The sequence below is a fragment of the Aulonocara sp. 'chitande type north' Nkhata Bay genome, linkage group LG17 (assembly GCF_057382095.1).
Source record: "Aulonocara sp. 'chitande type north' Nkhata Bay isolate Kocher_YH1m ecotype deep benthic linkage group LG17, A_spYH_male_GT1.1, whole genome shotgun sequence".
In the NCBI taxonomy this organism is placed as follows: Eukaryota; Metazoa; Chordata; class Actinopteri; order Cichliformes; family Cichlidae; genus Aulonocara; species Aulonocara sp. 'chitande type north' Nkhata Bay.
The window spans coordinates 28,202,488-28,229,166 of NC_141360.1; the positions used below are offsets into that span (position 1 = coordinate 28,202,488).

The 26,679-nt window shown below is 39.3% G+C and overlaps 2 protein-coding genes and 25 non-coding genes across 28 annotated transcripts in view; 26 read left to right on the plus strand and 1 right to left on the minus strand.

The window, feature by feature from the left end:
* The window catches only part of bik (BCL2 interacting killer), a 12,807-nt gene extending 3,455 nt beyond the window's left edge, over positions 1–9,352 (minus strand). The window contains exons 1-2 of one of the 2 annotated variants that reach the window (XM_086269464.1): positions 1,428–9,352; positions 21–303 (exon numbers count right to left, since the gene is read on the minus strand). The gene's annotated coding sequence lies outside the window, so the exon portion shown is untranslated. Of the gene's footprint in view, positions 1–20 lie in introns of both variants that reach the window. The other variant, XM_086269462.1, reaches the window with a different exon arrangement.
* Positions 1,444–26,679, plus strand: part of ttll1 (tubulin tyrosine ligase-like family, member 1) — a 43,172-nt gene continuing 17,936 nt past the window's right edge. Inside the window, exons 1-9 of the mRNA XM_086269455.1 lie at positions 1,444–2,452; positions 2,593–2,716; positions 3,791–3,999; positions 4,086–4,266; positions 4,531–4,668; positions 4,831–4,939; positions 6,595–6,738; positions 8,057–8,143; positions 8,966–9,129. Coding sequence (XP_086125581.1) covers positions 2,604–2,716; positions 3,791–3,999; positions 4,086–4,266; positions 4,531–4,668; positions 4,831–4,939; positions 6,595–6,738; positions 8,057–8,143; positions 8,966–9,129 — 1,145 coding nt within the window. The 5' untranslated portion in view covers positions 1,444–2,452; positions 2,593–2,603. The remainder of the gene's footprint in view (positions 2,453–2,592; positions 2,717–3,790; positions 4,000–4,085; positions 4,267–4,530; positions 4,669–4,830; positions 4,940–6,594; positions 6,739–8,056; positions 8,144–8,965; positions 9,130–26,679) is intronic.
* trnay-aua (transfer RNA tyrosine (anticodon AUA)) lies at positions 9,371–9,500 on the plus strand. The gene is made up of 2 exons: positions 9,371–9,407; positions 9,466–9,500. It is a non-coding gene; the product is annotated as a tRNA-Tyr (tRNA).
* Positions 9,667–9,796, plus strand: trnay-aua (transfer RNA tyrosine (anticodon AUA)). Its single transcript has 2 exons — positions 9,667–9,703; positions 9,762–9,796. It is a non-coding gene; the product is annotated as a tRNA-Tyr (tRNA).
* trnay-aua (transfer RNA tyrosine (anticodon AUA)) lies at positions 10,150–10,279 on the plus strand. The gene is made up of 2 exons: positions 10,150–10,186; positions 10,245–10,279. It is a non-coding gene; the product is annotated as a tRNA-Tyr (tRNA).
* trnac-aca (transfer RNA cysteine (anticodon ACA)) lies at positions 10,445–10,574 on the plus strand. Its single transcript has 2 exons — positions 10,445–10,481; positions 10,540–10,574. It is a non-coding gene; the product is annotated as a tRNA-Cys (tRNA).
* trnac-aca (transfer RNA cysteine (anticodon ACA)) lies at positions 10,930–11,059 on the plus strand. The gene is made up of 2 exons: positions 10,930–10,966; positions 11,025–11,059. It is a non-coding gene; the product is annotated as a tRNA-Cys (tRNA).
* On the plus strand, positions 11,413–11,542 carry trnay-aua (transfer RNA tyrosine (anticodon AUA)). The gene is made up of 2 exons: positions 11,413–11,449; positions 11,508–11,542. It is a non-coding gene; the product is annotated as a tRNA-Tyr (tRNA).
* On the plus strand, positions 11,708–11,837 carry trnac-aca (transfer RNA cysteine (anticodon ACA)). Its single transcript has 2 exons — positions 11,708–11,744; positions 11,803–11,837. It is a non-coding gene; the product is annotated as a tRNA-Cys (tRNA).
* trnac-aca (transfer RNA cysteine (anticodon ACA)) lies at positions 12,193–12,322 on the plus strand. The gene is made up of 2 exons: positions 12,193–12,229; positions 12,288–12,322. It is a non-coding gene; the product is annotated as a tRNA-Cys (tRNA).
* Positions 12,676–12,805, plus strand: trnay-aua (transfer RNA tyrosine (anticodon AUA)). The gene is made up of 2 exons: positions 12,676–12,712; positions 12,771–12,805. It is a non-coding gene; the product is annotated as a tRNA-Tyr (tRNA).
* On the plus strand, positions 13,470–13,599 carry trnay-aua (transfer RNA tyrosine (anticodon AUA)). The gene is made up of 2 exons: positions 13,470–13,506; positions 13,565–13,599. It is a non-coding gene; the product is annotated as a tRNA-Tyr (tRNA).
* trnay-aua (transfer RNA tyrosine (anticodon AUA)) lies at positions 13,953–14,082 on the plus strand. The gene is made up of 2 exons: positions 13,953–13,989; positions 14,048–14,082. It is a non-coding gene; the product is annotated as a tRNA-Tyr (tRNA).
* On the plus strand, positions 14,731–14,860 carry trnay-aua (transfer RNA tyrosine (anticodon AUA)). Its single transcript has 2 exons — positions 14,731–14,767; positions 14,826–14,860. It is a non-coding gene; the product is annotated as a tRNA-Tyr (tRNA).
* trnay-aua (transfer RNA tyrosine (anticodon AUA)) lies at positions 15,522–15,651 on the plus strand. Its single transcript has 2 exons — positions 15,522–15,558; positions 15,617–15,651. It is a non-coding gene; the product is annotated as a tRNA-Tyr (tRNA).
* On the plus strand, positions 16,005–16,134 carry trnay-aua (transfer RNA tyrosine (anticodon AUA)). Its single transcript has 2 exons — positions 16,005–16,041; positions 16,100–16,134. It is a non-coding gene; the product is annotated as a tRNA-Tyr (tRNA).
* Positions 17,574–17,703, plus strand: trnay-aua (transfer RNA tyrosine (anticodon AUA)). Its single transcript has 2 exons — positions 17,574–17,610; positions 17,669–17,703. It is a non-coding gene; the product is annotated as a tRNA-Tyr (tRNA).
* On the plus strand, positions 18,057–18,186 carry trnay-aua (transfer RNA tyrosine (anticodon AUA)). The gene is made up of 2 exons: positions 18,057–18,093; positions 18,152–18,186. It is a non-coding gene; the product is annotated as a tRNA-Tyr (tRNA).
* Positions 20,109–20,238, plus strand: trnay-aua (transfer RNA tyrosine (anticodon AUA)). The gene is made up of 2 exons: positions 20,109–20,145; positions 20,204–20,238. It is a non-coding gene; the product is annotated as a tRNA-Tyr (tRNA).
* Positions 20,900–21,029, plus strand: trnay-aua (transfer RNA tyrosine (anticodon AUA)). Its single transcript has 2 exons — positions 20,900–20,936; positions 20,995–21,029. It is a non-coding gene; the product is annotated as a tRNA-Tyr (tRNA).
* Positions 21,678–21,807, plus strand: trnay-aua (transfer RNA tyrosine (anticodon AUA)). Its single transcript has 2 exons — positions 21,678–21,714; positions 21,773–21,807. It is a non-coding gene; the product is annotated as a tRNA-Tyr (tRNA).
* On the plus strand, positions 22,161–22,290 carry trnay-aua (transfer RNA tyrosine (anticodon AUA)). The gene is made up of 2 exons: positions 22,161–22,197; positions 22,256–22,290. It is a non-coding gene; the product is annotated as a tRNA-Tyr (tRNA).
* Positions 22,952–23,081, plus strand: trnay-aua (transfer RNA tyrosine (anticodon AUA)). The gene is made up of 2 exons: positions 22,952–22,988; positions 23,047–23,081. It is a non-coding gene; the product is annotated as a tRNA-Tyr (tRNA).
* Positions 24,213–24,342, plus strand: trnay-aua (transfer RNA tyrosine (anticodon AUA)). Its single transcript has 2 exons — positions 24,213–24,249; positions 24,308–24,342. It is a non-coding gene; the product is annotated as a tRNA-Tyr (tRNA).
* Positions 24,993–25,122, plus strand: trnac-aca (transfer RNA cysteine (anticodon ACA)). The gene is made up of 2 exons: positions 24,993–25,029; positions 25,088–25,122. It is a non-coding gene; the product is annotated as a tRNA-Cys (tRNA).
* On the plus strand, positions 25,476–25,605 carry trnay-aua (transfer RNA tyrosine (anticodon AUA)). Its single transcript has 2 exons — positions 25,476–25,512; positions 25,571–25,605. It is a non-coding gene; the product is annotated as a tRNA-Tyr (tRNA).
* trnay-aua (transfer RNA tyrosine (anticodon AUA)) lies at positions 26,270–26,399 on the plus strand. The gene is made up of 2 exons: positions 26,270–26,306; positions 26,365–26,399. It is a non-coding gene; the product is annotated as a tRNA-Tyr (tRNA).

The following is a 26,679-nucleotide window of genomic DNA, read 5'->3' on the forward strand; positions in this document are numbered from 1 at the left end:
TGTTTTCTTCCTCTACTTACAGCAGCGCCCTTTAATCTCGACGCTCTCAGGTAACTGCTGCCGCTAATGACAGGACACACCTTTATCTATCACCGCTGGGGCTTCCGCCGACAGTGAACACCAGGGGGCCACCTGTAAGATGCATTCTGGTAATGTTTGCAGGGTTATTATTAATAACCACAGCTTAAAATTACTCTGCGAGGTGCGCGGTTGGGCTGGGGTAGGCTCCAGGCTGGGTTATTTACAGGTCCAAGAGGGTTTCTGAAGTCCGGAATGGAAACCAAGCTCACAGAGGAGCAACTTCTAGGAAAGAGGACAAGGTGACGTTAGCGAGGTAGGACAGGTGAAGTTCAAGCAGACAAACACGAAGCCTAAACTGCATGACTGCACCAAGCCTGTCGTCCAGGCATCTGGAAATCCACATTCCAGCCATAATCCATTTTCTTTCGTTTTAAAACAAATTAAATTATTTTAATTAGTTATAAATTAATTTAATGCTATTGTTACACTAATTCTATCTACATTTGTGATGTTATTAGTCATACAGTTTCATGTGTTTTCTTTTTTTTCGCAACCGTGTAGCAGGTTGCATATTACTAAACCTACACTTTCTCATACGTTAGAGTAAGAGCATGCCTGTGTTGCCTGTCTGGTGAGCCACAGGCAAACAGGCAAAAGCTGTGTATTATTGGCATAAAGTTAGGTCTGTTATATGCAACTTTATCATCTCTGAAATGGGGTGGTGATGGGTTTGTGGTGATTCGTAGAAAAAGATTTATAATCTATGAACGGAGCTACTGATTCCACTTTTTGCTGAAAACAAGTAAGCAGCTGATAGCTGAATGAATATCAGCAGTTTTGAAGTCCTGAATTTTTAAATCGGACATGTAATTGAGTCAAACACATCAAAATGGTTGTCTTTTATGCTTATATTCCATATGAGCCATTTAATGACATTACATCCTGCTGGACAAAACTCATCTCACAATCCTGTAACAGCTAGCTGCCTAGTAGGTAAGTCAAATACCAATATTACTATAATTTTTAACAGTATTACTATAACTAATGTTGTTACAAAAATATTAGTATTAGCATACCTTTTTGTCATCTTTTTGTACATAAAACCTGAAACGCATTGAACACGTAGCATTTAAAAACGGGTATTGCTAAATGAATATGTGTTAAAGTATATCATCGTTAGGAGAGTATTTATATGTGAATAAAAAATTGTTCGTATTTGATTATTACAAATGAAACCTGTGTGAATTTCATGACGCAGATCAACTTCATATGGAATTTGAATTGGGTGTAATCAGTCAATATGCTTTGTATCAAAGCTTCAGGCTGCTGTGGTGTAATGTTGTTGGGGATGTTTTCTTGGCACGCTTTGGGGCCCTAACTGATTATCATTTAAAACCACAACCTACCTGTTTACTTTTGCTGACCATGTCCATCCCTTTATGACCGAAGTGTACCCATCTTCTCATGGTTGCTTCCAGCAGGATAATGCACCATGTCACCAAAACTAATAATAATAATAATCTCAAACTGACCTCCACAGTCACATGATTTCAAGCCGGTAGTGCACCTTTGGGTTATGCAACCGACACATCGTTAGGCAATGATGCTACTATATCAGGAAAGTTTCCAATACCTTACTGAATTTATGTCATAAAGAAGCTCTGAAATTGATAAGTGGCCAACTCTGTACTAGCAAAGTGTACCTAATGAAGTGGCTTTAGGGACATTGTTTTACAATGACCACGATGCGGTGCTTGTCTGTTAACTCGGACCTTATTATCTTGAATGAAGAAACAAACTAATGCTTACTATTCACGAATACATACAAGGTAGTAAATAACTGATGTTTCATTTTTCTGGAAGGACGCGATGCATTGTTGCCACCCACAGTCCAACACTGACCTCTCCTGGTGCTTTCTTGTAGCACGCCACACAATGACATCACTGCGTCCTCGGTTGCTAGGTAATTCTTCCGGAAGGACCAAGCCCGTAACGACGTCCTTTAGTGGTTTTGAGACCTTTCCTTCTTTAAACGTGTCGCTAAAAATTTTTTAACGTAGTTACTAATCTGTGTACATGCAATTACATTTACATAACAAAGACTTTTATTGTGAAGAGGAGTTTGACTGTGCTGGGCGTTTTCGTCTCTGTCCAGCTTCACGTCGCCGGGATAATTAAAAAGCAGCTTGTTGGCGATTAAAACAGCTAGCATGGAGGTAGCTTTCAGTCGCTAGCTGCTTCTGCTGATGGTGTGTTTCGCTGTGAGTTTAGCTCAGGGACAGTTTGTGGGTATTGCATCACTGACCGGATGATGTCCGCCCAGCCTCTGCGGCAGCATCAGCAGCCCGGGGAGGATTCAGCAGCTTGCTAACAGAGCCAGCCCGGCTAGCTCATGCTGATGACTGGCTGTTTTCCTGGCATTGACTTTCAGGTAGTTCACTGGTGCAAAATGCTTTAGTTTCTTGTAAAAGAATGACATTTTTCAAATATATGTCTATGCATTGGTCCTGTCTGTCTGTGGTGCTTTTCTATGTGTTTACCTGTTGTTGTTTTTTTTGTACTCCACCCTAGTGGGAGGCACCATGTCCGGTAAGGTTAAGTGGGTGACAGATATTGAGAAATCAGTGCTTATCAACAACTTTGAGAAAAGGGAATGGATTCAAGTTACAGAAAACGACGACTGGAATTTCTACTGGTAGGTTTTATATCTACAGCACACCTGCACCTGTCCAGCTTGGATAAATACATTCAATTGGCACATACACAGGCACATAAGTTCTTCCTGCTTATATGATGCAATTACAAGTAAAGGTCCTGCATTAAAAATCATACTTATAAAGTATTCATATGATTAATCTTGACCTCAATAGCGTGTTTAGATTTAAGCAAGGGCGTGCTTTAACTGGTTTACAACAGATATTGTTATGTAGGGTTAGGGTAGGGTTATGTAGGGTTAATAAAAAGTATAGTTATGGTAATCTTACAAATAAAGAGAATAAAATATAAGAAATAGCAGGGGGTCAGTAAGAAAAAAATCAGGAAAGGCTCTTTGATAACTGTCTGCTCCCAGAAGACATTTAAGAGGTGAGAGACCAGTTTTCTTCAGGGAGATCGTTCCAAAGGTTGGGAGGATTATTTGACATGTAGGCTCATGGGCTACTAAGAAGTCAGACGCATAACCAGACAAGAGGTCATAGTGTCACCCTGGACCTCCTCACCTGCATCAACTATTACCATATAATAAAGTTAATGGTGAGATTTTAAAATCTGCCCTCATATCTCCAGAGAGCCAGTGTAATGAGACTGGTACATGTGTCTCTGAGGTTAAAAGAAGAATCTGAAGGACTGTGAGATGATTAAGAGGATATGTAACTGTTTTTATAAAGCTGTCACAAAGAACTGGTATAAACCTGATCCTCTGAGTCTTAAAGGAAGGGAAATCTTTATGATGGAAAGGATGACGTTCTTGCTAAGGTCTGAAGGTCTAAAAGTGGAAGAAATGGATCATCTTTATGGGTGCTGAAGAAGATGTTGCCTTCTTATAAATTAGATGGTTATGGACACTTAGGACAGTATATGATTTGTTTAATTAAATAACATGGATCCTCAGCTATACAGTTCTTTTTGTAAGACTGAAAAACTGAAATTTAGGATCTAGGTTGGCAAATCAGATGCATATTTATCGTGAAAATATCAATTAATATATTTATTAGTGTGATACTCAATGTACCAAGTGTATTTTGAGCGGGTTATTTGTACCCACATGCAGGATGAGCATCCAGACCATCAGGAATGTGTTCAGCGTGGACACTGGTTACCGCCTGTCAGATGACCAGATGGTTAACCACTTCCCCAATCATTATGAGCTGACTAGGAAGGACCTGATGATCAAGAACATCAAACGCTATCGCAAGGAGCTGGAGAAAGAAAGCAGTCCGTTAGCGGAGAAAGACGAGAATGGAAAATACATTTATCTGGGTACATGACTTGCTCCTATTTTGCCTCACAAAACTCAAAGAGGCACGCTGTTTTCTTCAATGAAACTGCTTTTTCTCTTTGTGCAGATTTCGTCCCGGTGACGTTCATGCTTCCTGCTGATTATAACCTCTTTGTGGAGGAGTTTCGTAAGAATCCATCCAGCACCTGGATAATGAAGCCCTGCGGGAAGGCCCAGGGGAAAGGCATCTTCCTCATTAACAAGCTGTCCCAGATTAAAAAGTGGTCGAGAGACAGCCGCACCTCAACGTGAGTTATCGTGTGACCAGACAGAAGCAGCAAGAAATATTGTGAGAAATTAGCATATCTCTAAATTTCCCATTACAAAAAGCCTCTATATAACTGTTCCCCTCTTGTTTTGTCAGATAGTCTCATCTAAGGAAGCTACAAAAGTTCTTTCTGGATTTGAACACATGCTAAATCTGTTTTATAGACAATTTCTTTCCTGGTAAATCTAAAATTGTTTGGTCACAGGCTGTCGTGTGCTGATGCCTGGCTGTGTCTTTGCCCCAGGTTTGTAGCAGCATCTAGTGGCAAGGAAGCTTATGTCATCTCTCTGTACATTGACAACCCTCTGCTGATAGGGGGGAAGAAGTTTGACCTGCGTCTTTATGTCCTGGTGACCACATATCGACCCCTGAAATGCTACATGTAAGCCTGTGATACTGTTGATGGGTTTTTTGATCATGTCAAAAACATCAGTATATAGGAGATGTTAAGAGGATTTTTTCCTGTTTTGTTAGTGGTTATTCTCAAACGTGCACACAAAAAACTGTTGTTTAATGCTCTCTCTCTCTGGCGTTCGACTTTCAGGTACAAGCTGGGCTTCTGCCGGTTCTGCACAGTGAAGTACACACCCAGCACCAGCGAACTGGACAACATGTTTGTGCACCTCACTAACGTGGCCATCCAAAAACATGGGGTAGGTCTGGTGGGGTTCACAGGAAGTAGTATAAAGCTTTTGTGTTAGCAACAGGGGACTTTCTGTTTCTCCATCTCTTGCTAGATCCTCATTGACTTGTAAATGTTCACATTTTATCCAAATCCACAGTCACGGTTTATAACACAGGGTTTCTGTTTGAAAATGCAATGTTTCAACACTTTCAGGAAATGTCACTACTTGGAAAATTGGTAGCTTGCCCATTGTTGAGAATAGTCTGAATTCTGCACATATAGCACATCTATGCACCTGCCTCACCACATTACAGGCAGTCCCTAACATGGCACAGAGTCAGGCCACTTTTAGCTTTCTGGGAGCTGGAGCTCAAACAGTTACTGCTGTATCACATTCTGTTGGAGGGATTCAGCACAGGCCTCTTTAAACTCAGGAAACTCTTTAAGAAAAAGATGTGCAATTTCAGCAGGACATCTCAGTTTTTCTACAAGATAAGAAATGTTGCTGTAGTAAATGTCAGCACACTTCTTAGAGCCTAAATTGTAAGATATACATGTCAAAGTTTCAGAAAAAGTTCTGGTAGCTCACTGCTCATACTATCCTGTAATTATGAAACAATGTTAATGTTAATTCACAGAATTTTCTTTTCTTACTGTGGATCTATCATAAAAAACAGGACTTTCTATAGTGAAACAAGAACTTTTCTGTCATTTAATTGTTTATCTCAATTACTTTAGTGTAGAATAATTGACCATAAAAGACCATAAAACTAGGAAAAGCAGTAAAACTCATGAAAATAAAACAACATTTATGCCCTACTTCATATTTTCCAAAGCTGTCCAGTGGGCCGAATTGGAGTTTGTGGGAGCTGGTTCAGGCCCCCGGGCCTTATGTTTGACACCTCTGCTTTAAATAAACTTCCTGTTTACACAGAATAGTTGAAACTGTTCTCTTGCCAAAACTGAGTGAGAAAACCCAATGGAATGATCTAATCGAGAATGATTTAACATAACTTTATGAAATAGTCCCTGGTTACAGATATTTGTGACTCTTGTAATGTGGTCATTTGTAACTCAAGTTACCACAATCATCAAGATCAACCTTCACTTTCTGTATTTCTGTGTCCAACCTTTATGTCATAAACAGAGTTAATAGTTGAGTGACCATTAGCACTTGCAGCATAAACAGTGTCAGTTGTACACTTGTCGTAAATACTTTGCTTTGACTGATTCTCTGATTGACCAAGAACCTTGGTTAGTCCGGGTTTGTGACAGCAGCTTCCTGTTGCTGAGCAAGTTCCTGATACTCAAGATAAGAAACATTTTGCATAACTTAACGCAAAAACATAACACCCGTGACTTTTGTGCAGCTCCAGACTTTGTCTGCCCCTAGCCCTCAGTGGCACGATGGTTGTATTCTGACTTCTAATCCTGCCTCAGAAGGGTGGCTGGATTCTGACTCATAAGAAGAAGGGAAGAGGGAATGAGGCACCTACTAATAGTCTCTGATCTGTTAACATCTTTTACTGTGCTGAATAACTATATATTTATATGTATAACTTCTTATTTATTGAGACACTCACTGAGCATTTTCAAGTCTAAAAAGTGATATGTGCGTATTTTGTAAAATAAATTTATACAATCATGATTAATTTCTACTTAGACTCTTTACCTTTGATGCAGGATGACTACAACCATGTCCATGGAGGGAAGTGGACGGTCAGTAACCTCCGTTTGTACTTAGAGAGCACCAGAGGAAAGGAGGTGACAAACAGGTTGTTTGACCAGATCCACTGGATCGTGGTGCAGTCACTGAAGGCTGTAGCTGTAAGTTGATGTGATGTTAGTTGTTTGTTTTTTTTAATAATATATTAAGAAGGTGTGTTCCTAATCCATATGATGTTTCGCTCATAGGTGACTCTATTAGGTAAACCTTGATAAGGTCAGGTTGGGCCCCCTTTTGCCTTGAGAACTTCCTTAATTCTTTGTGGCATAGATTTGTCAAACTGTTGGAAACAGCTTGACAAATCTTGCTTCATATTGACATTCTAGCAACAAACTGTTCTTGCAGATCAAACCAACAACCATGCCATGTTCAAAGGCACTTGAACTGAGGGATGACTGTGATGACAGCGGCTATATGTGCAGGCGGGGCCGTGCGCGTGTCATCACACGTCATCTGCCTTACAGGCGTGATTAAAGGTTTCTTCAGCCAGGACACGCGAGGGCGTGATATCCCATTCTTATGTGTTGTACCGAGTGAATCGACTGAAAGGGAACTGTTCTTGCAGATCAAACCAACAACCATGCCATGTTCAAAGGCACTTCCTCATGCTAATGCTCAGTTTGGACTTCAGCAGGTCATCTTGACCCTGTGTTAATGCCTAAATGCATTGAGTTGCTGATTTGAGTTAACACAAAAATCCGAACAGCTGGACCTAATAAAATGGCCTGTGAATGTATTGTTACCTACCACCATATATTCTGCAGATCCTTTTTCAGTTTTCAGGCAACACCAGGAAGTTTAATGGGTTTTTTTTTTCTTATTACAGTTTTCACATGAAGTAACAGTTAATTGTGGAGAGTGCTGCTAAAGTAAACATATTGTCTGTGCATTTTTGCCAGTGTATATTATAAGATTATGATGCATATAAATTTAGTTCTTTAATTTCGCTCTGCAGTAACTTTTTGGCAACTTGGAGGGTTACAGTTCTCACGCAGCTTATCATCACCCTTAGATGTGGTTAGCTAACAGTTCCTAATTTAAACATCTGACAGAAGCTGTTTTCAAGCCACAGCGTTCACCCTGTGTAAAAGTTAATGTCTGATTTGTAACTGCTTAAGCTCAAACATTTTGAAACACACTGTTGCAAAGCCACCTGGTTGTGGTGATGGCTTTTTTGTTTTTAGAACAACTGCACAATCAGCCTAATGCACACTTCCTCTTTCTGCTAAGTGATTGGACTTGCTTCCTGTAAAGCCTCCATACCCGGGCCACTTTGTGTGCCTATAGTTATGACTGATTATTTTTTAACATCCTTCGTTGATGAATCGCTCAGTGCTGCATCAATAAGTTTCCACATAAAAGAATCACTCTTGAGAAGATCCCTCGTGCTAAATCACTCTCTGCTTTTCTGTCTCACAGCCTGTGATGAACAATGACAAGCACTGTTTCGAGTGTTACGGGTATGACATCATTATTGATGACAAGTTGAAGCCATGGCTTATTGAGGTAAGAAGTTTAAAAAAGGAATTAACAATTTAAAAAAGTGTTTTTCTTTACTTATTTTTCTTTCTTTTCTTTTTTTTTTTGGCATATTTGAGTCCTTGATTACTTATCGGGGTTGCACAGTAACACCATGTTCCTTTCCTTAGATTGTCGAGTAAATTTGAATGCCCTTGAGGTATGCTTAGATGTGTATTCAAATGTGTGCTGAAGGTCTGCTTTTAACTCATGCAATGCTGCTGACAAGCACTGCTCAAAGGAGAGGGAACTGAGAATTGCCATGCAATACATTCTTTTGTTGTTACGGTATGAGACTTTCATATTTTGACAGCTGTACAATGTGTTGCTAGGTTTTGAGGCTAGGTCTGAGCTATTTCTGTTCACAGACACCATTCTGCTCTATTTTGGGCAAAAACAAGTTGGTTGAAGGGCATAAAGGCTCCTCAGTGAGCAACTTGTGCCACAAACCTACTCAAGACCACGCTCTGTTGTTCATTAATCTTGCAGCTTCCTCTGTTACGCTACGAGGAGCTAAAGTAGGTCTTTGTGTTGCTGCCTTTCACATTGATGATAGAGTAACTGCTCCATCTCGTTCTCTGCACTCATGTAAATCTTCCACAGTGTATCTAATGTTCTAATGTAGCAGCTACACTTCCTGATAAAAGCTTCTCTGTAAAGACAGGAAGAGATTAAAACAATCTGCTCCTACCTGTTTGGATCCCTGGGGTATTATTAAGCACTGCCTATTTGCTGCAAAAGCAGATCCATTTGCGCATGGTGCAACCCCCCCTTTAAATATAAATGTGGTTTTCTTGGTGTGATCCTCAGGTCAACGCCTCTCCCTCGTTGACATCCAGCACAGCCAATGACCGCATCCTTAAGTACAACCTCATCAATGACACCCTCAACATCGTAACACCCAATGGGGATATTCCAGACTGCCGCTGGAATCGGAGTCCGCCTAGAGAGGCCCTGGGCAACTATCAAATCCTGTGAGTGAACATGTCAATCATATTCAGGCCTTAAAGACCAAAATTGTATGAGAACTAATTTTATTTTTAAGCTCCACATTCACAAAGTGTATAGAAATGTGTCAAAGAAAGACAGCAGGGATGTAGACTAATGGCCACTGGGTATGGTTTGTCTGTACAGAATATCTGGCCTTCAAACTACTTTTTGTTCAGGCTATACAGATACAGATATCATCAGTCATGAAAGGATTGTTGCTGTCTTCCTTCGATAGCTCAGGTGGTAGAGCAGAGGACCATAACATGGATGCAACGTCATATCCTTAGATAGTGGATTGGGTTGACGATGTATCCGTGGCTATCCTCAGTCGCTGGTTCAAGTCCAGCTTGAAGGGAGATGTGATTGAAATCCTCTTTTTCTCGGATGACTGATCAGTTCATTTACTGCCTAATAGAGCTCTTTTAACTGCTGCCCTTTTTTAGAGAATTGTTTTTGTCATATAGTCGTGTAAAGATTTTGCTCTAGTGGAACTACTCCAGTGGGACACTGTGGACTAGCTCCCTTTGATAGCTCAGCTGGTAGAGCAGAGGACCATAACATGGATACAACGTCATATCCTTAGATAGTGGATTGGGCTGACGTCGTATCCGTGGCTATCCTTAGTCGCTGGTTCAAGTCCAGCTTGAAGGGAGATGTTAGTGAAATCCTCTTTTCCATAGAGGAGTGTCCATCTAAATTGGATTTTACTTTCTTACTTAGTTTTTAGCTCAAATCTGACTCAAACCAGAGGCTTTTAATAGTGTGTGGTGCTCAGCTTATTAATTACAGTCTGACCACTTCTAAATATAGGAAAATACCAGTATATGTACATATATATATGTAGAGAGAGAGAGAGATAAAACTATAGTGTAAATAAATAAATAATTAAGTATAATCTTCTGAACTTGTAATGAAAGACTGACTTTTTTCCTAAGCGACCTGTTTGATAACCAGTGCTTTGTGGATAAAATAGGTCGTCCTAATAAGAGCTGTGTGTGTGTCTTCCTTCGATAGCTCAGCTGGTAGAGCAGAGGACCATAACATGGATACAACGTCATATCCTTAGATAGTGGATTGGGTTGACGATGTATCCGTGGCTATCCTCAGTCGCTGGTTCAAGTCCAGCTTGAAGGGAGATGTGATTGAAATCCTCTTTTTCTCGGATGACTGATCAGTTCATTTACTGCCTAATAGAGCTCTTTTAACTGCTGCCCCTTTTAGAGAATAGTTTTTGTCATATATTCGTGTAAAGATTTTGCTCTAGTGGAACTACTCCAGTGGGACACTGTGGGCTAGCTCCCTTTGATAGCTCAGCTGGTAGAGCAGAGGACCACAACATGGATACAACGTCATATCCTTAGATAGTGGATTGGGCTGACGGTGTATCCGTGGCTATCCTTAGTCGCTGGTTCAAGTCCAGCTTGAAGGGAGATGTTAGTGAAATCCTCTTTTCCATAGATGAGTGTCCATCTAAATTGGATTTTACTTTCTTACTTAGTTTTTAGCTCAAATCTGACTCAAACCAGAGGCTTTTAATAGTGTGTGGTGCTCAGTTTAGTAATTAAAGTCAGACCACTTCTAAATATAGGAAAATACCAGTATATGTACATATATATATGTAGAGAGAGAGAGAGAGATAAAACTATAGTGTAAATAAATAAATAATTAAGTATAATCTTCTGAACTTGTAAAAAAAGACTGACTTTTTTTCTAAGCCACCTGTTTGATAACCAGTGCTTTGTGGATAAAATAGGTCGTCCTAATAAGAGCTGTGTGCGTGTCTTCCTTCGATAGCTCAGCTGGTAGAGCAGAGGACCACAACATGGATACAACGTCATATCCTTAGGTAGTGGATTGGGTTGACGACGTATCCGTGGCTATCCTTAGTCGCTGGTTCAAGTCCAGCTTGAAGGGAGATGTTAGTGAAATCCTCTTTTCCATAGAGGAGTGTCCATCTAAATTGGATTTTACTTTCTTACTTAGTTTTTAGCTCAAATCTGACTCAAACCAGAGGCTTTTAATAGTGTGTGGTGCTCAGCTTATTAATTACAGTCTGACCACTTCTAAATATAGGAAAATACCAGTATATGTACATATATATATGTAGAGAGAGAGAGAGATAAAACTATAGTGTAAATAAATAAATAATTAAGTATAATCTTCTGAACTTGTAATGAAAGACTGACTTTTTTCCTAAGCGACCTGTTTGATAACCAGTGCTTTGTGGATAAAATAGGTCGTCCTAATAAGAGCTGTGTGTGTGTCTTCCTTCGATAGCTCAGCTGGTAGAGCAGAGGACCATAACATGGATACAACGTCATATCCTTAGATAGTGGATTGGGTTGACGATGTATCCGTGGCTATCCTCAGTCGCTGGTTCAAGTCCAGCTTGAAGGGAGATGTGATTGAAATCCTCTTTTTCTCGGATGACTGATCAGTTCATTTACTGCCTAATAGAGCTCTTTTAACTGCTGCCCCTTTTAGAGAATAGTTTTTGTCATATATTCGTGTAAAGATTTTGCTCTAGTGGAACTACTCCAGTGGGACACTGTGGGCTAGCTCCCTTTGATAGCTCAGCTGGTAGAGCAGAGGACCACAACATGGATACAACGTCATATCCTTAGATAGTGGATTGGGCTGACGGTGTATCCGTGGCTATCCTTAGTCGCTGGTTCAAGTCCAGCTTGAAGGGAGATGTTAGTGAAATCCTCTTTTCCATAGATGAGTGTCCATCTAAATTGGATTTTACTTTCTTACTTAGTTTTTAGCTCAAATCTGACTCAAACCAGAGGCTTTTAATAGTGTGTGGTGCTCAGTTTAGTAATTAAAGTCAGACCACTTCTAAATATAGGAAAATACCAGTATATGTACATATATATATGTAGAGAGAGAGAGAGAGATAAAACTATAGTGTAAATAAATAAATAATTAAGTATAATCTTCTGAACTTGTAAAAAAAGACTGACTTTTTTTCTAAGCCACCTGTTTGATAACCAGTGCTTTGTGGATAAAATAGGTCGTCCTAATAAGAGCTGTGTGCGTGTCTTCCTTCGATAGCTCAGCTGGTAGAGCAGAGGACCACAACATGGATACAACGTCATATCCTTAGGTAGTGGATTGGGTTGACGACGTATCCGTGGCTATCCTCAGTCGCTGGTTCAAGTCCAGCTTGAAGGGAGATGTTAGTGAAATCCTCTTTTCCATAGAGGAGTGTCCATCTAAATTGGATTTTACTTTCTTACTTAGTTTTTAGCTCAAATCTGACTCAAACCAGAGGCTTTTAATAGTGTGTGGTGCTCAGTTTAGTAATTAAAGTCAGACCACTTCTAAATATAGGAAAATACCAGTATATGTACATATATATATGTAGAGAGAGAGAGAGATAAAACTATAGTGTAAATAAATAAATAATTAAGTATAATCTTCTGAACTTGTAAAAAAAGACTGACTTTTTTCCTAAGCCACCTGTTTGATAACCAGTGCTTTGTGGATAAAATAGGTCGTCCTAATAAGAGCTGTGTGTGTGTCTTCCTTCGATAGCTCAACTGGTAGAGCAGAGGACCATAACATGGATACAACGTCATATCCTTAGATAGTGGATTGGGTTGATGACGTATCCGTGGCTATCCTCAGTCGCTGGTTCAAGTCCAGCTTGAAGGGAGATGTGATTGAAATCCTCTTTTTCTCGGATGACTGATCAGTTCATTTACTGCCTAATAGAGCTCTTTTAACTGCTGCCCTTTTTTAGAGAATTGTTTTTGTCATATATTCGTGTAAAGCTTTTGCTCTAGTGGAACTACTCCAGTGGGACACTGTGGACTAGCTCCCTTTGATAGCTCAGCTGATAGAGCAGAGAACCACAACACGGATACAACGTCATATCCTTAGATAGTGGATTGGGCTGACGTCGTATCCGTGGCTATCCTTAGTCGCTGGTTCAAGTCCAGCTTGAAGGGAGATGTTTGTGCAATCCTCTTTTCCATAGAGGAGTGTCCATCTACATTGGATTTTACTTTCTAAGTAACTTTGTTACTTCAGTTTTCAGCTCAAATCTGACTCAAACCAGAGGCTTTTAATAGTGTGTGGTGCTCAGCTTATTAATTACAGTCTGACCACTTCTAAATATAGGAAAATACCAGTATATGTACATATATATATGTAGAGAGAGAGAGAGAGATAAAACTATAGTGTAAATAAATAAATAATTAAGTATAATCTTCTGAACTTGTAATAAAAGACTGACTTTTTTTCTAAGCCACCTGTTTGATAACCAGTGCTTTGTGGATAAAATAGGTCGTCCTAATAAGAGCTGTGTGCGTGTCTTCCTTCGATAGCTCAGCTGGTAGAGCAGAGGACCATAACATGGAAGCAACGTCATATCCTTAGGTAGTGGATTGGGCTGACGGTGTATCCGTGGCTATCCTCAGTTGCTGGTTCAAGTCCAGCTTGAAGGGAGATGTTAGTGAAATCTTCTTTTCCATAGAGGAGTGTCCATCTAAATTGGATTTTACTTTCTTACTTAGTTTTTAGCTCAAATCTGACTCAAACCAGAGGCTTTTAATAGTGTGTGGTGCTCAGTTTAGTAATTAAAGTCAGACCACTTCTAAATATAGGAAAATACCAGTATATGTACATATATATATGTAGAGAGAGAGAGAGATAAAACTATAGTGTAAATAAATAAATAATTAAGTATAATCTTCTGAACTTGTAATAAAAGACTGACTTTTTTTCTAAGCGACCTGTTTGATAACCAGTGCTTTGTGGATAAAATAGGTCGTCCTAATGAACTCTGTGTGTGTGTCTTCCTTCGATAGCTCAACTGGTAGAGCAGAGGACCATAACATGGATACAACGTCATATCCTTAGATAGTGGATTGGCTTGATGGCGTATCCGTGGCTATCCTCAGTCGCTGGTTCAAGTCCAGCTTGAAGGGACATGTTAGTGAAATCCTCTTTTTCTCGGATCACTGATCAGTTCATTTACTGCCTAATAGAGCTCTTTTAACTGCTGCCCCTTTTAGAGAATAGTTTTTGTCATATATTCGTGTAAAGATTTTGCTCTAGTGGAACTACTCCAGTGGGACACTGTGGGCTAGCTCCCTTTGATAGCTCAGCTGATAGAGCAGAGGACCACAACACGGATACAACGTCATATCCTTAGGTAGTGGATTGGGCTGACGGTGTATCCGTGGCTATCCTCAGTCGCTGGTTCAAGTCCAGCTTGAAGGGAGATGTTAGTGAAATCCTCTTTTCCATAGATGAGTGTCCATCTAAATTGGATTTTACTTTCTTACTTAGTTTTTAGCTCAAATCTGACTCAAACCAGAGGCTTTTAATAGTGTGTGGTGCTCAGTTTAGTAATTAAAGTCAGACCACTTCTAAATATAGGAAAATACCAGTATATGTACATATATATATGTAGAGAGAGAGAGAGATAAAACTATAGTGTAAATAAATAAATAATTAAGTATAATCTTCTGAACTTGTAATAAAAGACTGACTTTTTTTCTAAGCGACCTGTTTGATAACCAGTGCTTTGTGGATAAAATAGGTCGTCCTAATAAGAGCTGTGTGTGTGTCTTCCTTCGATAGCTCAGCTGGTAGAGCAGAGGACCATAACATGGATGCAACGTCATATCCTTAGATAGTGGATTGGGCTGACGGTGTATCTGTGGCTATCCTCAGTCGCTGGTTCAAGTCCAGCTTGAAGGGAGATGTGATTGAAGTCCTCTTTTTCTCGGATCACTGATCAGTTCATTTACTGCCTAATAGAGCTCTTTTAACTGCTGCCCCTTTTAGAGAATAGTTTTTGTCATATATTCGTGTAAAGATTTTGCTCTAGTGGAACTACTCCAGTGGGACACTGTGGGCTAACTCCCTTTGATAGCTCAGCTGATAGAGCAAAGGACCACAACATGGATACAACGTCATATCCTTAGGTAGTGGATTGGGCTGACGGTGTATCCGTGGCTATCCTTAGTCGCTGGTTCAAGTCCAGCTTGAAGGGAAATGTTAGTGAAATCCTCTTTTCCATAGAGGAGTGTCCATCTACATTGGATTTTACTTTCTAAGTAACTTTGTTACTTCAGTTTTCAGCTCAAATCTGACTCAAACCAGAGGCTTTTAATAGTGTGTGGTGCTCAGCTTATTAATTACAGTCTGACCACTTCTAAATATAGGAAAATACCAGTATATGTACATATATATATGTAGAGAGAGAGAGAGATAAAACTATAGTGTAAATAAATAAATAATTAAGTATAATCTTCTGAACTTGTAATAAAAGACTGACTTTTTTTCTAAGCCACCTGTTTGATAACCAGTGCTTTGTGGATAAAATAGGTCGTCCTAATAAGAGCTGTGTGTGTGTCTTCCTTCGATAGCTCAGCTGGTAGAGCAGAGGACCATAACATGGATACAACGTCATATCCTTAGATAGTGGATTGGGTTGACGATGTATCCGTGGCTATCCTCAGTCGCTGGTTCAAGTCCAGCTTGAAGGGAGATGTGATTGAAATCCTCTTTTCCATAGAGGAGTGTCCATCTAAATTGGATTTTACTTTCTTACTTAGTTTTTAGCTCAAATCTGACTCAAACCAGAGGCTTTTAATAGTGTGTGGTGCTCAGTTTATTAATTACAGTCTGACCACTTCTAAATATAGGAAAATACCAGTATATGTACATATATATATGTAGAGAGAGAGAGAGATAAAACTATAGTGTAAATAAATAAATAATTAAGTATAATCTTCTGAACTTGTAATAAAAGACTGACTTTTTTTCTAAGCCACCTGTTTGATAACCAGTGCTTTGTGGATAAAATAGGTCGTCCTAATGAAAGCTGTGTGTGTGTCTTCCTTCGATAGCTCAGCTGGTAGAGCAGAGGACCATAACATGGATGCAACGTCATATCCTTAGATAGTGGATTGGGTTGACGACGTATCCGTGGCTATCCTCAGTCGCTGGTTCAAGTCCAGCTTGAAGGGAGATGTGATTGAAATCCTCTTTTTCTCGGATGACTGATCAGTTCATTTACTGCCTAATAGAGCTCTTTTAACTGCTGCCCCTTTTAGAGAATAGTTTTTGTCATATATTCGTGTAAAGATTTTGCTCTAGTGGAACTACTCCAGTGGGACACTGTGGGCTAGCTCCCTTTGATAGCTCAGCTGATAGAGCAGAGGACCACAACACGGATACAACGTCATATCCTTAGATAGTGGATTGGGCTGACGGTGTATCCGTGGCTATCCTCAGTCGCTGGTTCAAGTCCAGCTTGAAGGGAGATGTTAGTGAAATCCTCTTTTCCATAGAGGAGTGTCCATCTAAATTAGATTTTACTTTCTTACTTAGTTTTTAGCTCAAATCTGACTCAAACCAGAGGCTTTTAATAGTGTGTGGTGCTCAGTTTAGTAATTAAAGTCAGACCACTTCTAAATATAGGAAAATACCAGTATATGTACATATATATATGTAGAGAGAGAGAGAGATAAAACTATAGTGTAAATAAATAAATAATTAAGTATAATCTTCTGAACTTGTAATAAAAGACTGACTTTTTTTCTAAGCGACCTGTTTGATAACCAGTGCTTTGTGGATAAAATAGGTCGTCCTAATAAGAGCTGTGTGTGTGTCTTCCTTCGATAGCTCAGCTGGTAGAGCAGAGGACCATAACATGGATGCAACGTCATATCCTTAGATAGTGGATTGGGCTGACGGTGTATCTGTGGCTATCCTCAGTCGCTGGTTCAAGTCCAGCTTGACGGGAGATGTGATTGAAATCCTCTTTTTCTCGGATCACTGATCAGTTCATTTACTGCCTAATAGAGCTCTTTTAACTGCTGCCCCTTTTAGAGAATAGTTTTTGTCATATATTCGTGTAAAGATTTTGCTCTAGTGGAACTACTCCAGTGGGACACTGTGGGCTAACTCCCTATGATAGCTCAGCTGATAGAGCAAAGGACCACAACATGGATACAACGTCATATCCTTAGGTAGTGGATTGGGCTGACGGTGTATCCGTGGCTATCCTTAGTCGCTGGTTCAAGTCCAGCTTGAAGGGAAATGTTAGTGAAATCCTCTTTTCCATAGAGGAGTGTCCATCTACATTGGATTTTACTTTCTAAGTAACTTTGTTACTTCAGTTTTCAGCTCAAATCTGACTCAAACCAGAGGCTTTTAATAGTGTGTGGTGCTCAGCTTATTAATTACAGTCTGACCACTTCTAAATATAGGAAAATACCAGTATATGTACATATATATATGTAGAGAGAGAGAGAGATAAAACTATAGTGTAAATAAATAAATAATTAAGTATAATCTTGTGAACTTGTAATAAAAGACTGACTTTTTTTCTAAGCGACCTGTTTGATAACCAGTGCTTTGTGGATAAAATAGGTCGTCCTAATAAGAGCTGTGTGTGTGTCTTCCTTCGATAGCTCAGCTGGTAGAGCAGAGGACCATAACATGGATACAACGTCATATCCTTAGATAGTGGATTGGGCTGACGGTGTATCCGTGGCTATCCTCAGTTGCTGGTTCAAGTCCAGCTTGAAGGGAGATGTTAGTGAAATCCTCTTTTCCATAGAGGAGTGTCCATCTAAATTGGATTTTACTTTCTTACTTAGTTTTTAGCTCATATCTGACTCAAACCAGAGGCTTTTAATAGTGTGTGGTGCTCAGTTTAGTAATTAAAGTCAGACCACTTCTAAATATAGGAAAATACCAGTATATGTACATATATATATGTAGAGAGAGAGAGAGATAAAACTATAGTGTAAATAAATAAATAATTAAGTATAATCTTCTGAACTTGTAATAAAAGACTGACTTTTTTTCTAAGCGACCTGTTTGATAACCAGTGCTTTGTGGATAAAATAGGTCGTCCTAATGAACTCTGTGTGTGTGTCTTCCTTCGATAGCTCAACTGGTAGAGCAGAGGACCATAACATGGATACAACGTCATATCCTTAGATAGTGGATTGGCTTGATGGCGTATCCGTGGCTATCCTCAGTCGCTGGTTCAAGTCCAGCTTGAAGGGACATGTTAGTGAAATCCTCTTTTTCTCGGATCACTGATCAGTTCATTTACTGCCTAATAGAGCTCTTTTAACTGCTGCCCCTTTTAGAGAATAGTTTTTGTCATATATTCGTGTAAAGATTTTGCTCTAGTGGAACTACTCCAGTGGGACACTGTGGGCTAGCTCCCTTTGATAGCTCAGCTGATAGAGCAGAGTACCACAACACGGATACAACGTCATATCCTTAGATAGTGGATTGGGCTGACGGTGTATCCGTGGCTATCCTTAGTCGCTGGTTCAAGTCCAGCTTGAAGGGAGATGTTAGTGAAATCCTCTTTTCCATAGATGAGTGTCCATCTAAATTGGATTTTACTTTCTTACTTAGTTTTTAGCTCAAATCTGACTCAAACCAGAGGCTTTTAATAGTGTGTGGTGCTCAGTTTAGTAATTAAAGTCAGACCACTTCTAAATATAGGAAAATACCATTATATGTACATATATATATGTAGAGAGAGAGAGAGATAAAACTATAGTGTAAATAAATAAATAATTAAGTATAATCTTCTGAACTTGTAATAAAAGACTGACTTTTTTTCTAAGTGACCTGTTTGATAACCAGTGCTTTGTGGATAAAATAGGTCGTCCTAATGAACTCTGTGTGTGTGGCTTCCTTCGATAGCTCAGCTGGTAGAGCAGAGTACCATAACATGGATGCAACGTCATATCCTTAGATAGTGGATTGGGCTGACGGTGTATCCGTGGCTATCCTCAGTCGCTGGTTCAAGTCCAGCTTGAAGGGAGATGTGATTGAAATCCTCTTTTTCTCGGATGACTGATCAGTTCATTTACTGCCTAATAGAGCTCTTTTAACTGCTGCCCTTTTTAGAGAATTGTTTTTGTCATATATTCGTGTAAAGATTTTGCTCTAGTGGAACTACTCCAGTGGGACACTGTGGGCTAGCTCCCTATGATAGCTCAGCTGATAGAGCAGAGTACCACAACATGGATACAACGTCATATCCTTAGGTAGTGGATTGGGCTGACGGTGTATCCGTGGCTATCCTTAGTCGCTGGTTCAAGTCCAGCTTGAAGGGAAATGTTAGTGAAATCCTCTTTTCCATAGAGGAGTGTCCATCTACATTGGATTTTACTTTCTAAGTAACTTTGTTACTTCAGTTTTCAGCTCAAATCTGACTCAAACCAGAGGCTTTTAATAGTGTGTGGTGCTCAGCTTATTAATTACAGTCTGACCACTTCTAAATATAGGAAAATACCAGTATATGTACATATATATATGTAGAGAGAGAGAGAGATAAAACTATAGTGTAAATAAATAAATAATTAAGTATAATCTTCTGAACTTGTAATAAAAGACTGACTTTTTTTCTAAGCGACCTGTTTGATAACCAGTGCTTTGTGGATAAAATAGGTCGTCCTAATAAGAGCTGTGTGTGTGTCTTCCTTCGATAGCTCAGCTGGTAGAGCAGAGGACCATAACATGGATACAACGTCATATCCTTAGATAGTGGATTGGGTTGACGACGTATCCGTGGCTATCCTCAGTCTCTGGTTCAAGTCCAGCTTGAAGGGAGATGTTAGTGAAATCCTCTTTTCCATAGAGGAGTGTCCATCTAAATTGGATTTTACTTTCTTACTTAGTTTTTAGCTCATATCTGACTCAAACCAGAGGCTTTTAATAGTGTGTGGTGCTCAGTTTAGTAATTAAAGTCAGACCACTTCTAAATATAGGAAAATACCAGTATATGTACATATATATATGTAGAGAGAGAGAGAGATAAAACTATAGTGTAAATAAATAAATAATTAAGTATAATCTTCTGAACTTGTAATAAAAGACTGACTTTTTTTCTAAGCCACCTGTTTGATAACCAGTGCTTTGTGGATAAAATAGGTCGTCCTAATGAAAGCTGTGTGTGTGTCTTCCTTCGATAGCTCAGCTGGTAGAGCAGAGGACCATAACATGGATGCAACGTCATATCCTTAGATAGTGGATTGGGTTGACGACGTATCCGTGGCTATCCTCAGTCGCTGGTTCAAGTCCAGCTTGAAGGGAGATGTGATTGAAATCCTCTTTTTCTCGGATGACTGATCAGTTCATTTACTGCCTAATAGAGCTCTTTTAACTGCTGCCCCTTTTAGAGAATAGTTTTTGTCATATAGTCGTGTAAAGATTTTGCTCTAGTGGAACTACTCCAGTGGGACACTGTGGGCTAGCTCCCTTTGATAGCTCAGCTGGTAGAGCAGAGGACCACAACATGGATACAACGTCATATCCTTAGGTAGTGGATTGGGCTGACGTCGTATCCGTGGCTATCCTTAGTCGCTGGTTCTAGTCCAGCTTGAAGGGAGATGTTAGTGAAATCCTCTTTTCCATAGAGGAGTGTCCATCCACATTGGATTTTACTTTCTAAGTAACTTTGTTACTTCAGTTTTCAGCTCAAATCTGACTCAAACCAGAGGCTTTTAATAGTGTGTGGTGCTCAGCTTATTAATTACAGTCTGACCACTTCTAAATATAGGAAAATACCAGTATATGTACATATATATATGTAAAGAGAGAGAGAGATAAAACTATAGTGTAAATAAATAAATAATTAAGTATAATCTTCTGAACTTGTAATAAAAGACTGACTTTTTTTCTAAGCGACCTGTTTGATAACCAGTGCTTTGTGGATAAAATAGGTCCTCCTAATGAACTCTGTGTGTGTGTCTTCCTTCGATAGCTCAGCTGGTAGAGCAGAGGACCATAACATGGATACAACGTCATATCCTTAGATAGTGGATTGGCTTGATGGCGTATCCGTGGCTATCCTCAGTCGCTGGTTCAAGTCCAGCTTGAAGGGACATGTTAGTGAAATCCTCTTTTTCTCGGATCACTGATCAGTTCATTTACTGCCTAATAGAGCTCTTTTAACTGCTGCCCCTTTTAGAGAATAGTTTTTGTCATATATTCGTGTAAAGATTTTTCTCTAGTGGAACTACTCCAGTGGGACACTGTGGGCTAGCTCCCTTTGATAGCTCAGCTGATAGAGCAGAGGACCACAACACGGATACAACGTCATATCCTTAGATAGTGGATTGGGCTGACGGTGTATCCGTGGCTATCCTTAGTCGCTGGTTCAAGTCCAGCTTGAAGGGAGATGTTAGTGAAATCCACTTTTCCATAGAGGAGTGTCCATCTAAATTGGATTTTACTTTCTTACTTAGTTTTTAGCTCAAATCTGACTCAAACCAGAGGCTTTTAATAGTGTGTGGTGCTCAGTTTAGTAATTAAAGTCAGACCACTTCTAAATATAGGAAAATACCAGTATATGTACATATATATATGTAGAGAGAGAGAGAGATAAAACTATAGTGTAAATAAATAAATAATTAAGTATAATCTTCTGAACTTGTAATAAAAGACTGACTTTTTTTCTAAGCGACCTGTTTGATAACCAGTGCTTTGTGGATAAAATAGGTCGTCCTAATAAGAGCTGTGTGTGTGTCTTCCTTCGATAGCTCAGCTGGTAGAGCAGAGGACCATAACATGGATACAACGTCATATCCTTAGATAGTGGATTGGGTTGACGACGTATCCGTGGCTATCCTCAGTCGCTGGTTCAAGTCCAGCTTGAAGGGAGATGTTAGTGAAATCCTCTTTTCCATAGAGGAGTGTCCATCTAAATTGGATTTTACTTTCTTACTTAGTTTTTAGCTCAAATCTGACTCAAACCAGAGGCTTTTAATAGTGTGTGGTGCTCAGTTTAGTAATTAAAGTCAGACCACTTCTAAATATAGGAAAATACCAGTATATGTACATATATATATGTAGAGAGAGAGAGAGATAAAACTATAGTGTAAATAAATAAATAATTAAGTATAATCTTCTGAACTTGTAATAAAAGACTGACTTTTTTTCTAAGCCACCTGTTTGATAACCAGTGCTTTGTGGATAAAATAGGTCGTCCTAATGAAAGCTGTGTGTGTGTCTTCCTTCGATAGCTCAGCTGGTAGAGCAGAGGACCATAACATGGATGCAACGTCATATCCTTAGATAGTGGATTGGGTTGACGACGTATCCGTGGCTATCCTCAGTCGCTGGTTCAAGTCCAGCTTGAAGGGAGATGTGATTGAAATCCTCTTTTTCTCGGATGACTGATCAGTTCATTTACTGCCTAATAGAGCTCTTTTAACTGCTGCCCCTTTTAGAGAATAGTTTTTGTCATATATTCGTGTAAAGATTTTGCTCTAGTGGAACTACTCCAGTGGGACACTGTGGGCTAACTCCCTATGATAGCTCAGCTGATAGAGCAAAGGACCACAACATGGATACAACGTCATATCCTTAGGTAGTGGATTGGGCTGACGGTGTATCCGTGGCTATCCTTAGTCGCTGGTTCAAGTCCAGCTTGAAGGGAAATGTTAGTGAAATCCTCTTTTCCATAGAGGAGTGTCCATCTACATTGGATTTTACTTTCTAAGTAACTTTGTTACTTCAGTTTTCAGCTCAAATCTGACTCAAACCAGAGGCTTTTAATAGTGTGTGGTGCTCAGCTTATTAATTACAGTCTGACCACTTCTAAATATAGGAAAATACCAGTATATGTACATATATATATGTAGAGAGAGAGAGAGATAAAACTATAGTGTAAATAAATAAATAATTAAGTATAATCTTCTGAACTTGTAATAAAAGACTGACTTTTTTTCTAAGCCACCTGTTTGATAACCAGTGCTTTGTGGATAAAATAGGTCGTCCTAATAAGAGCTGTGTGTGTGTCTTCCTTCGATAGCTCAGCTGGTAGAGCAGAGGACCATAACATGGATACAACGTCATATCCTTAGATAGTGGATTGGGTTGACGACGTATCCGTGGCTATCCTCAGTCGCTGGTTCAAGTCCAGCTTGAAGGGAGATGTTAGTGAAATCCTCTTTTCCATAGAGGAGTGTCCATCTAAATTGGATTTTACTTTCTTACTTAGTTTTTAGCTCATATCTGACTCAAACCAGAAGCTTTTAATAGTGTGTGGTGCTCAGTTTAGTAATTAAAGTCAGACCACTTCTAAATATAGGAAAATACCAGTATATGTACATATATATATGTAGAGAGAGAGAGAGATAAAACTATAGTGTAAATAAATAAATAATTAAGTATAATCTTCTGAACTTGTAATAAAAGACTGACTTTTTTTCTAAGTGACCTGTTTGATAACCAGTGCTTTGTGGATAAAATAGGTCGTCCTAATGAACTCTGTGTGTGTGGCTTCCTTCGATAGCTCAGCTGGTAGAGCAGAGTACCATAACATGGATGCAACGTCATATCCTTAGATAGTGGATTGGGCTGACGGTGTATCCGTGGCTATCCTCAGTCGCTGGTTCAAGTCCAGCTTGAAGGGAGATGTGATTGAAATCCTCTTTTTCTCGGATGACTGATCAGTTCATTTACTGCCTAATAGAGCTCTTTTAACTGCTGCCCTTTTTAGAGAATTGTTTTTGTCATATATTCGTGTAAAGATTTTGCTCTAGTGGAACTACTCCAGTGGGACGCTGTGGGCTAGCTCCCTATGATAGCTCAGCTGATAGAGCAGAGTACCACAACATGGATACAACGTCATATCATTAGGTAGTGGATTGGGCTGACGGTGTATCCGTGGCTATCCTTAGTCGCTGGTTCAAGTCCAGCTTGAAGGGAGATGTTAGTGAAATCCTCTTTTCCATAGATGAGTGTCCATCTAAATTGGATTTTACTTTCTTACTTAGTTTTTAGCTCAAATCTGACTCAAACCAGAGGCTTTTAATAGTGTGTGGTGCTCAGTTTAGTAATTAAAGTCAGACCACTTCTAAATATAGGAAAATACCAGTATATGTACATATATATATGTAGAGAGAGAGAGAGATAAAACTATAGTGTAAATAAATAAATAATTAAGTATAATCTTCTGAACTTGTAATAAAAGACTGACTTTTTTTCTAAGCCACCTGTTTGATAACCAGTGCTTTGTGGATAAAATAGGTCCTCCTAATGAACGCTGTGTGTGTGTCTTCCTTCGATAGCTCAACTGGTAGAGCAGAGGACCATAACATGGATACAACGTCATATCCTTAGATAGTGGATTGGCTTGATGGCGTATCCGTGGCTATCCTCAGTCGCTGGTTCAAGTCCAGCTTGAAGGGACATGTTAGTGAAATCCTCTTTTTCTCGGATCACTGATCAGTTCATTTACTGCCTAATAGAGCTCTTTTAACTGCTGCCCCTTTTAGAGAATAGTTTTTGTCATATATTCGTGTAAAGATTTTTCTCTAGTGGAACTACTCCAGTGGGACACTGTGGGCTAGCTCCCTTTGATAGCTCAGCTGATAGAGCAGAGGACCACAACACGGATACAACGTCATATCCTTAGATAGTGGATTGGGCTGACGGTGTATCCGTGGCTATCCTTAGTCGCTGGTTCAAGTCCAGCTTGAAGGGAGATGTTAGTGAAATCCTCTTTTCCATAGATGAGTGTCCATCTAAATTGGATTTTACTTTCTTACTTAGTTTTTAGCTCAAATCTGACTCAAACCAGAGGCTTTTAATAGTGTGTGGTGCTCAGTTTAGTAATTAAAGTCAGACCACTTCTAAATATAGGAAAATACCAGTATATGTACATATATATATGTAGAGAGAGAGAGAGAGATAAAACTATAGTGTAAATAAATAAATAATTAAGTATAATCTTCTGAACTTGTAAAAAAAGACTGACTTTTTTTCTAAGCCACCTGTTTGATAACCAGTGCTTTGTGGATAAAATAGGTCGTCCTAATAAGAGCTGTGTGCGTGTCTTCCTTCGATAGCTCAGCTGGTAGAGCAGAGGACCACAACATGGATACAACGTCATATCCTTAGGTAGTGGATTGGGTTGACGACGTATCCGTGGCTATCCTCAGTCGCTGGTTCAAGTCCAGCTTGAAGGGAGATGTTAGTGAAATCCTCTTTTCCATAGAGGAGTGTCCATCTAAATTGGATTTTACTTTCTTACTTAGTTTTTAGCTCAAATCTGACTCAAACCAGAGGCTTTTAATAGTGTGTGGTGCTCAGTTTAGTAATTAAAGTCAGACCACTTCTAAATATAGGAAAATACCAGTATATGTACATATATATATGTAGAGAGAGAGAGAGATAAAACTATAGTGTAAATAAATAAATAATTAAGTATAATCTTCTGAACTTGTAAAAAAAGACTGACTTTTTTCCTAAGCCACCTGTTTGATAACCAGTGCTTTGTGGATAAAATAGGTCGTCCTAATAAGAGCTGTGTGTGTGTCTTCCTTCGATAGCTCAACTGGTAGAGCAGAGGACCATAACATGGATACAACGTCATATCCTTAGATAGTGGATTGGGTTGATGACGTATCCGTGGCTATCCTCAGTCGCTGGTTCAAGTCCAGCTTGAAGGGAGATGTGATTGAAATCCTCTTTTTCTCGGATGACTGATCAGTTCATTTACTGCCTAATAGAGCTCTTTTAACTGCTGCCCTTTTTTAGAGAATTGTTTTTGTCATATATTCGTGTAAAGCTTTTGCTCTAGTGGAACTACTCCAGTGGGACACTGTGGACTAGCTCCCTTTGATAGCTCAGCTGATAGAGCAGAGAACCACAACACGGATACAACGTCATATCCTTAGATAGTGGATTGGGCTGACGTCGTATCCGTGGCTATCCTTAGTCGCTGGTTCAAGTCCAGCTTGAAGGGAGATGTTTGTGCAATCCTCTTTTCCATAGAGGAGTGTCCATCTACATTGGATTTTACTTTCTAAGTAACTTTGTTACTTCAGTTTTCAGCTCAAATCTGACTCAAACCAGAGGCTTTTAATAGTGTGTGGTGCTCAGCTTATTAATTACAGTCTGACCACTTCTAAATATAGGAAAATACCAGTATATGTACATATATATATGTAGAGAGAGAGAGAGAGATAAAACTATAGTGTAAATAAATAAATAATTAAGTATAATCTTCTGAACTTGTAATAAAAGACTGACTTTTTTTCTAAGCCACCTGTTTGATAACCAGTGCTTTGTGGATAAAATAGGTCGTCCTAATAAGAGCTGTGTGCGTGTCTTCCTTCGATAGCTCAGCTGGTAGAGCAGAGGACCATAACATGGAAGCAACGTCATATCCTTAGGTAGTGGATTGGGCTGACGGTGTATCCGTGGCTATCCTCAGTTGCTGGTTCAAGTCCAGCTTGAAGGGAGATGTTAGTGAAATCTTCTTTTCCATAGAGGAGTGTCCATCTAAATTGGATTTTACTTTCTTACTTAGTTTTTAGCTCAAATCTGACTCAAACCAGAGGCTTTTAATAGTGTGTGGTGCTCAGTTTAGTAATTAAAGTCAGACCACTTCTAAATATAGGAAAATACCAGTATATGTACATATATATATGTAGAGAGAGAGAGAGATAAAACTATAGTGTAAATAAATAAATAATTAAGTATAATCTTCTGAACTTGTAATAAAAGACTGACTTTTTTTC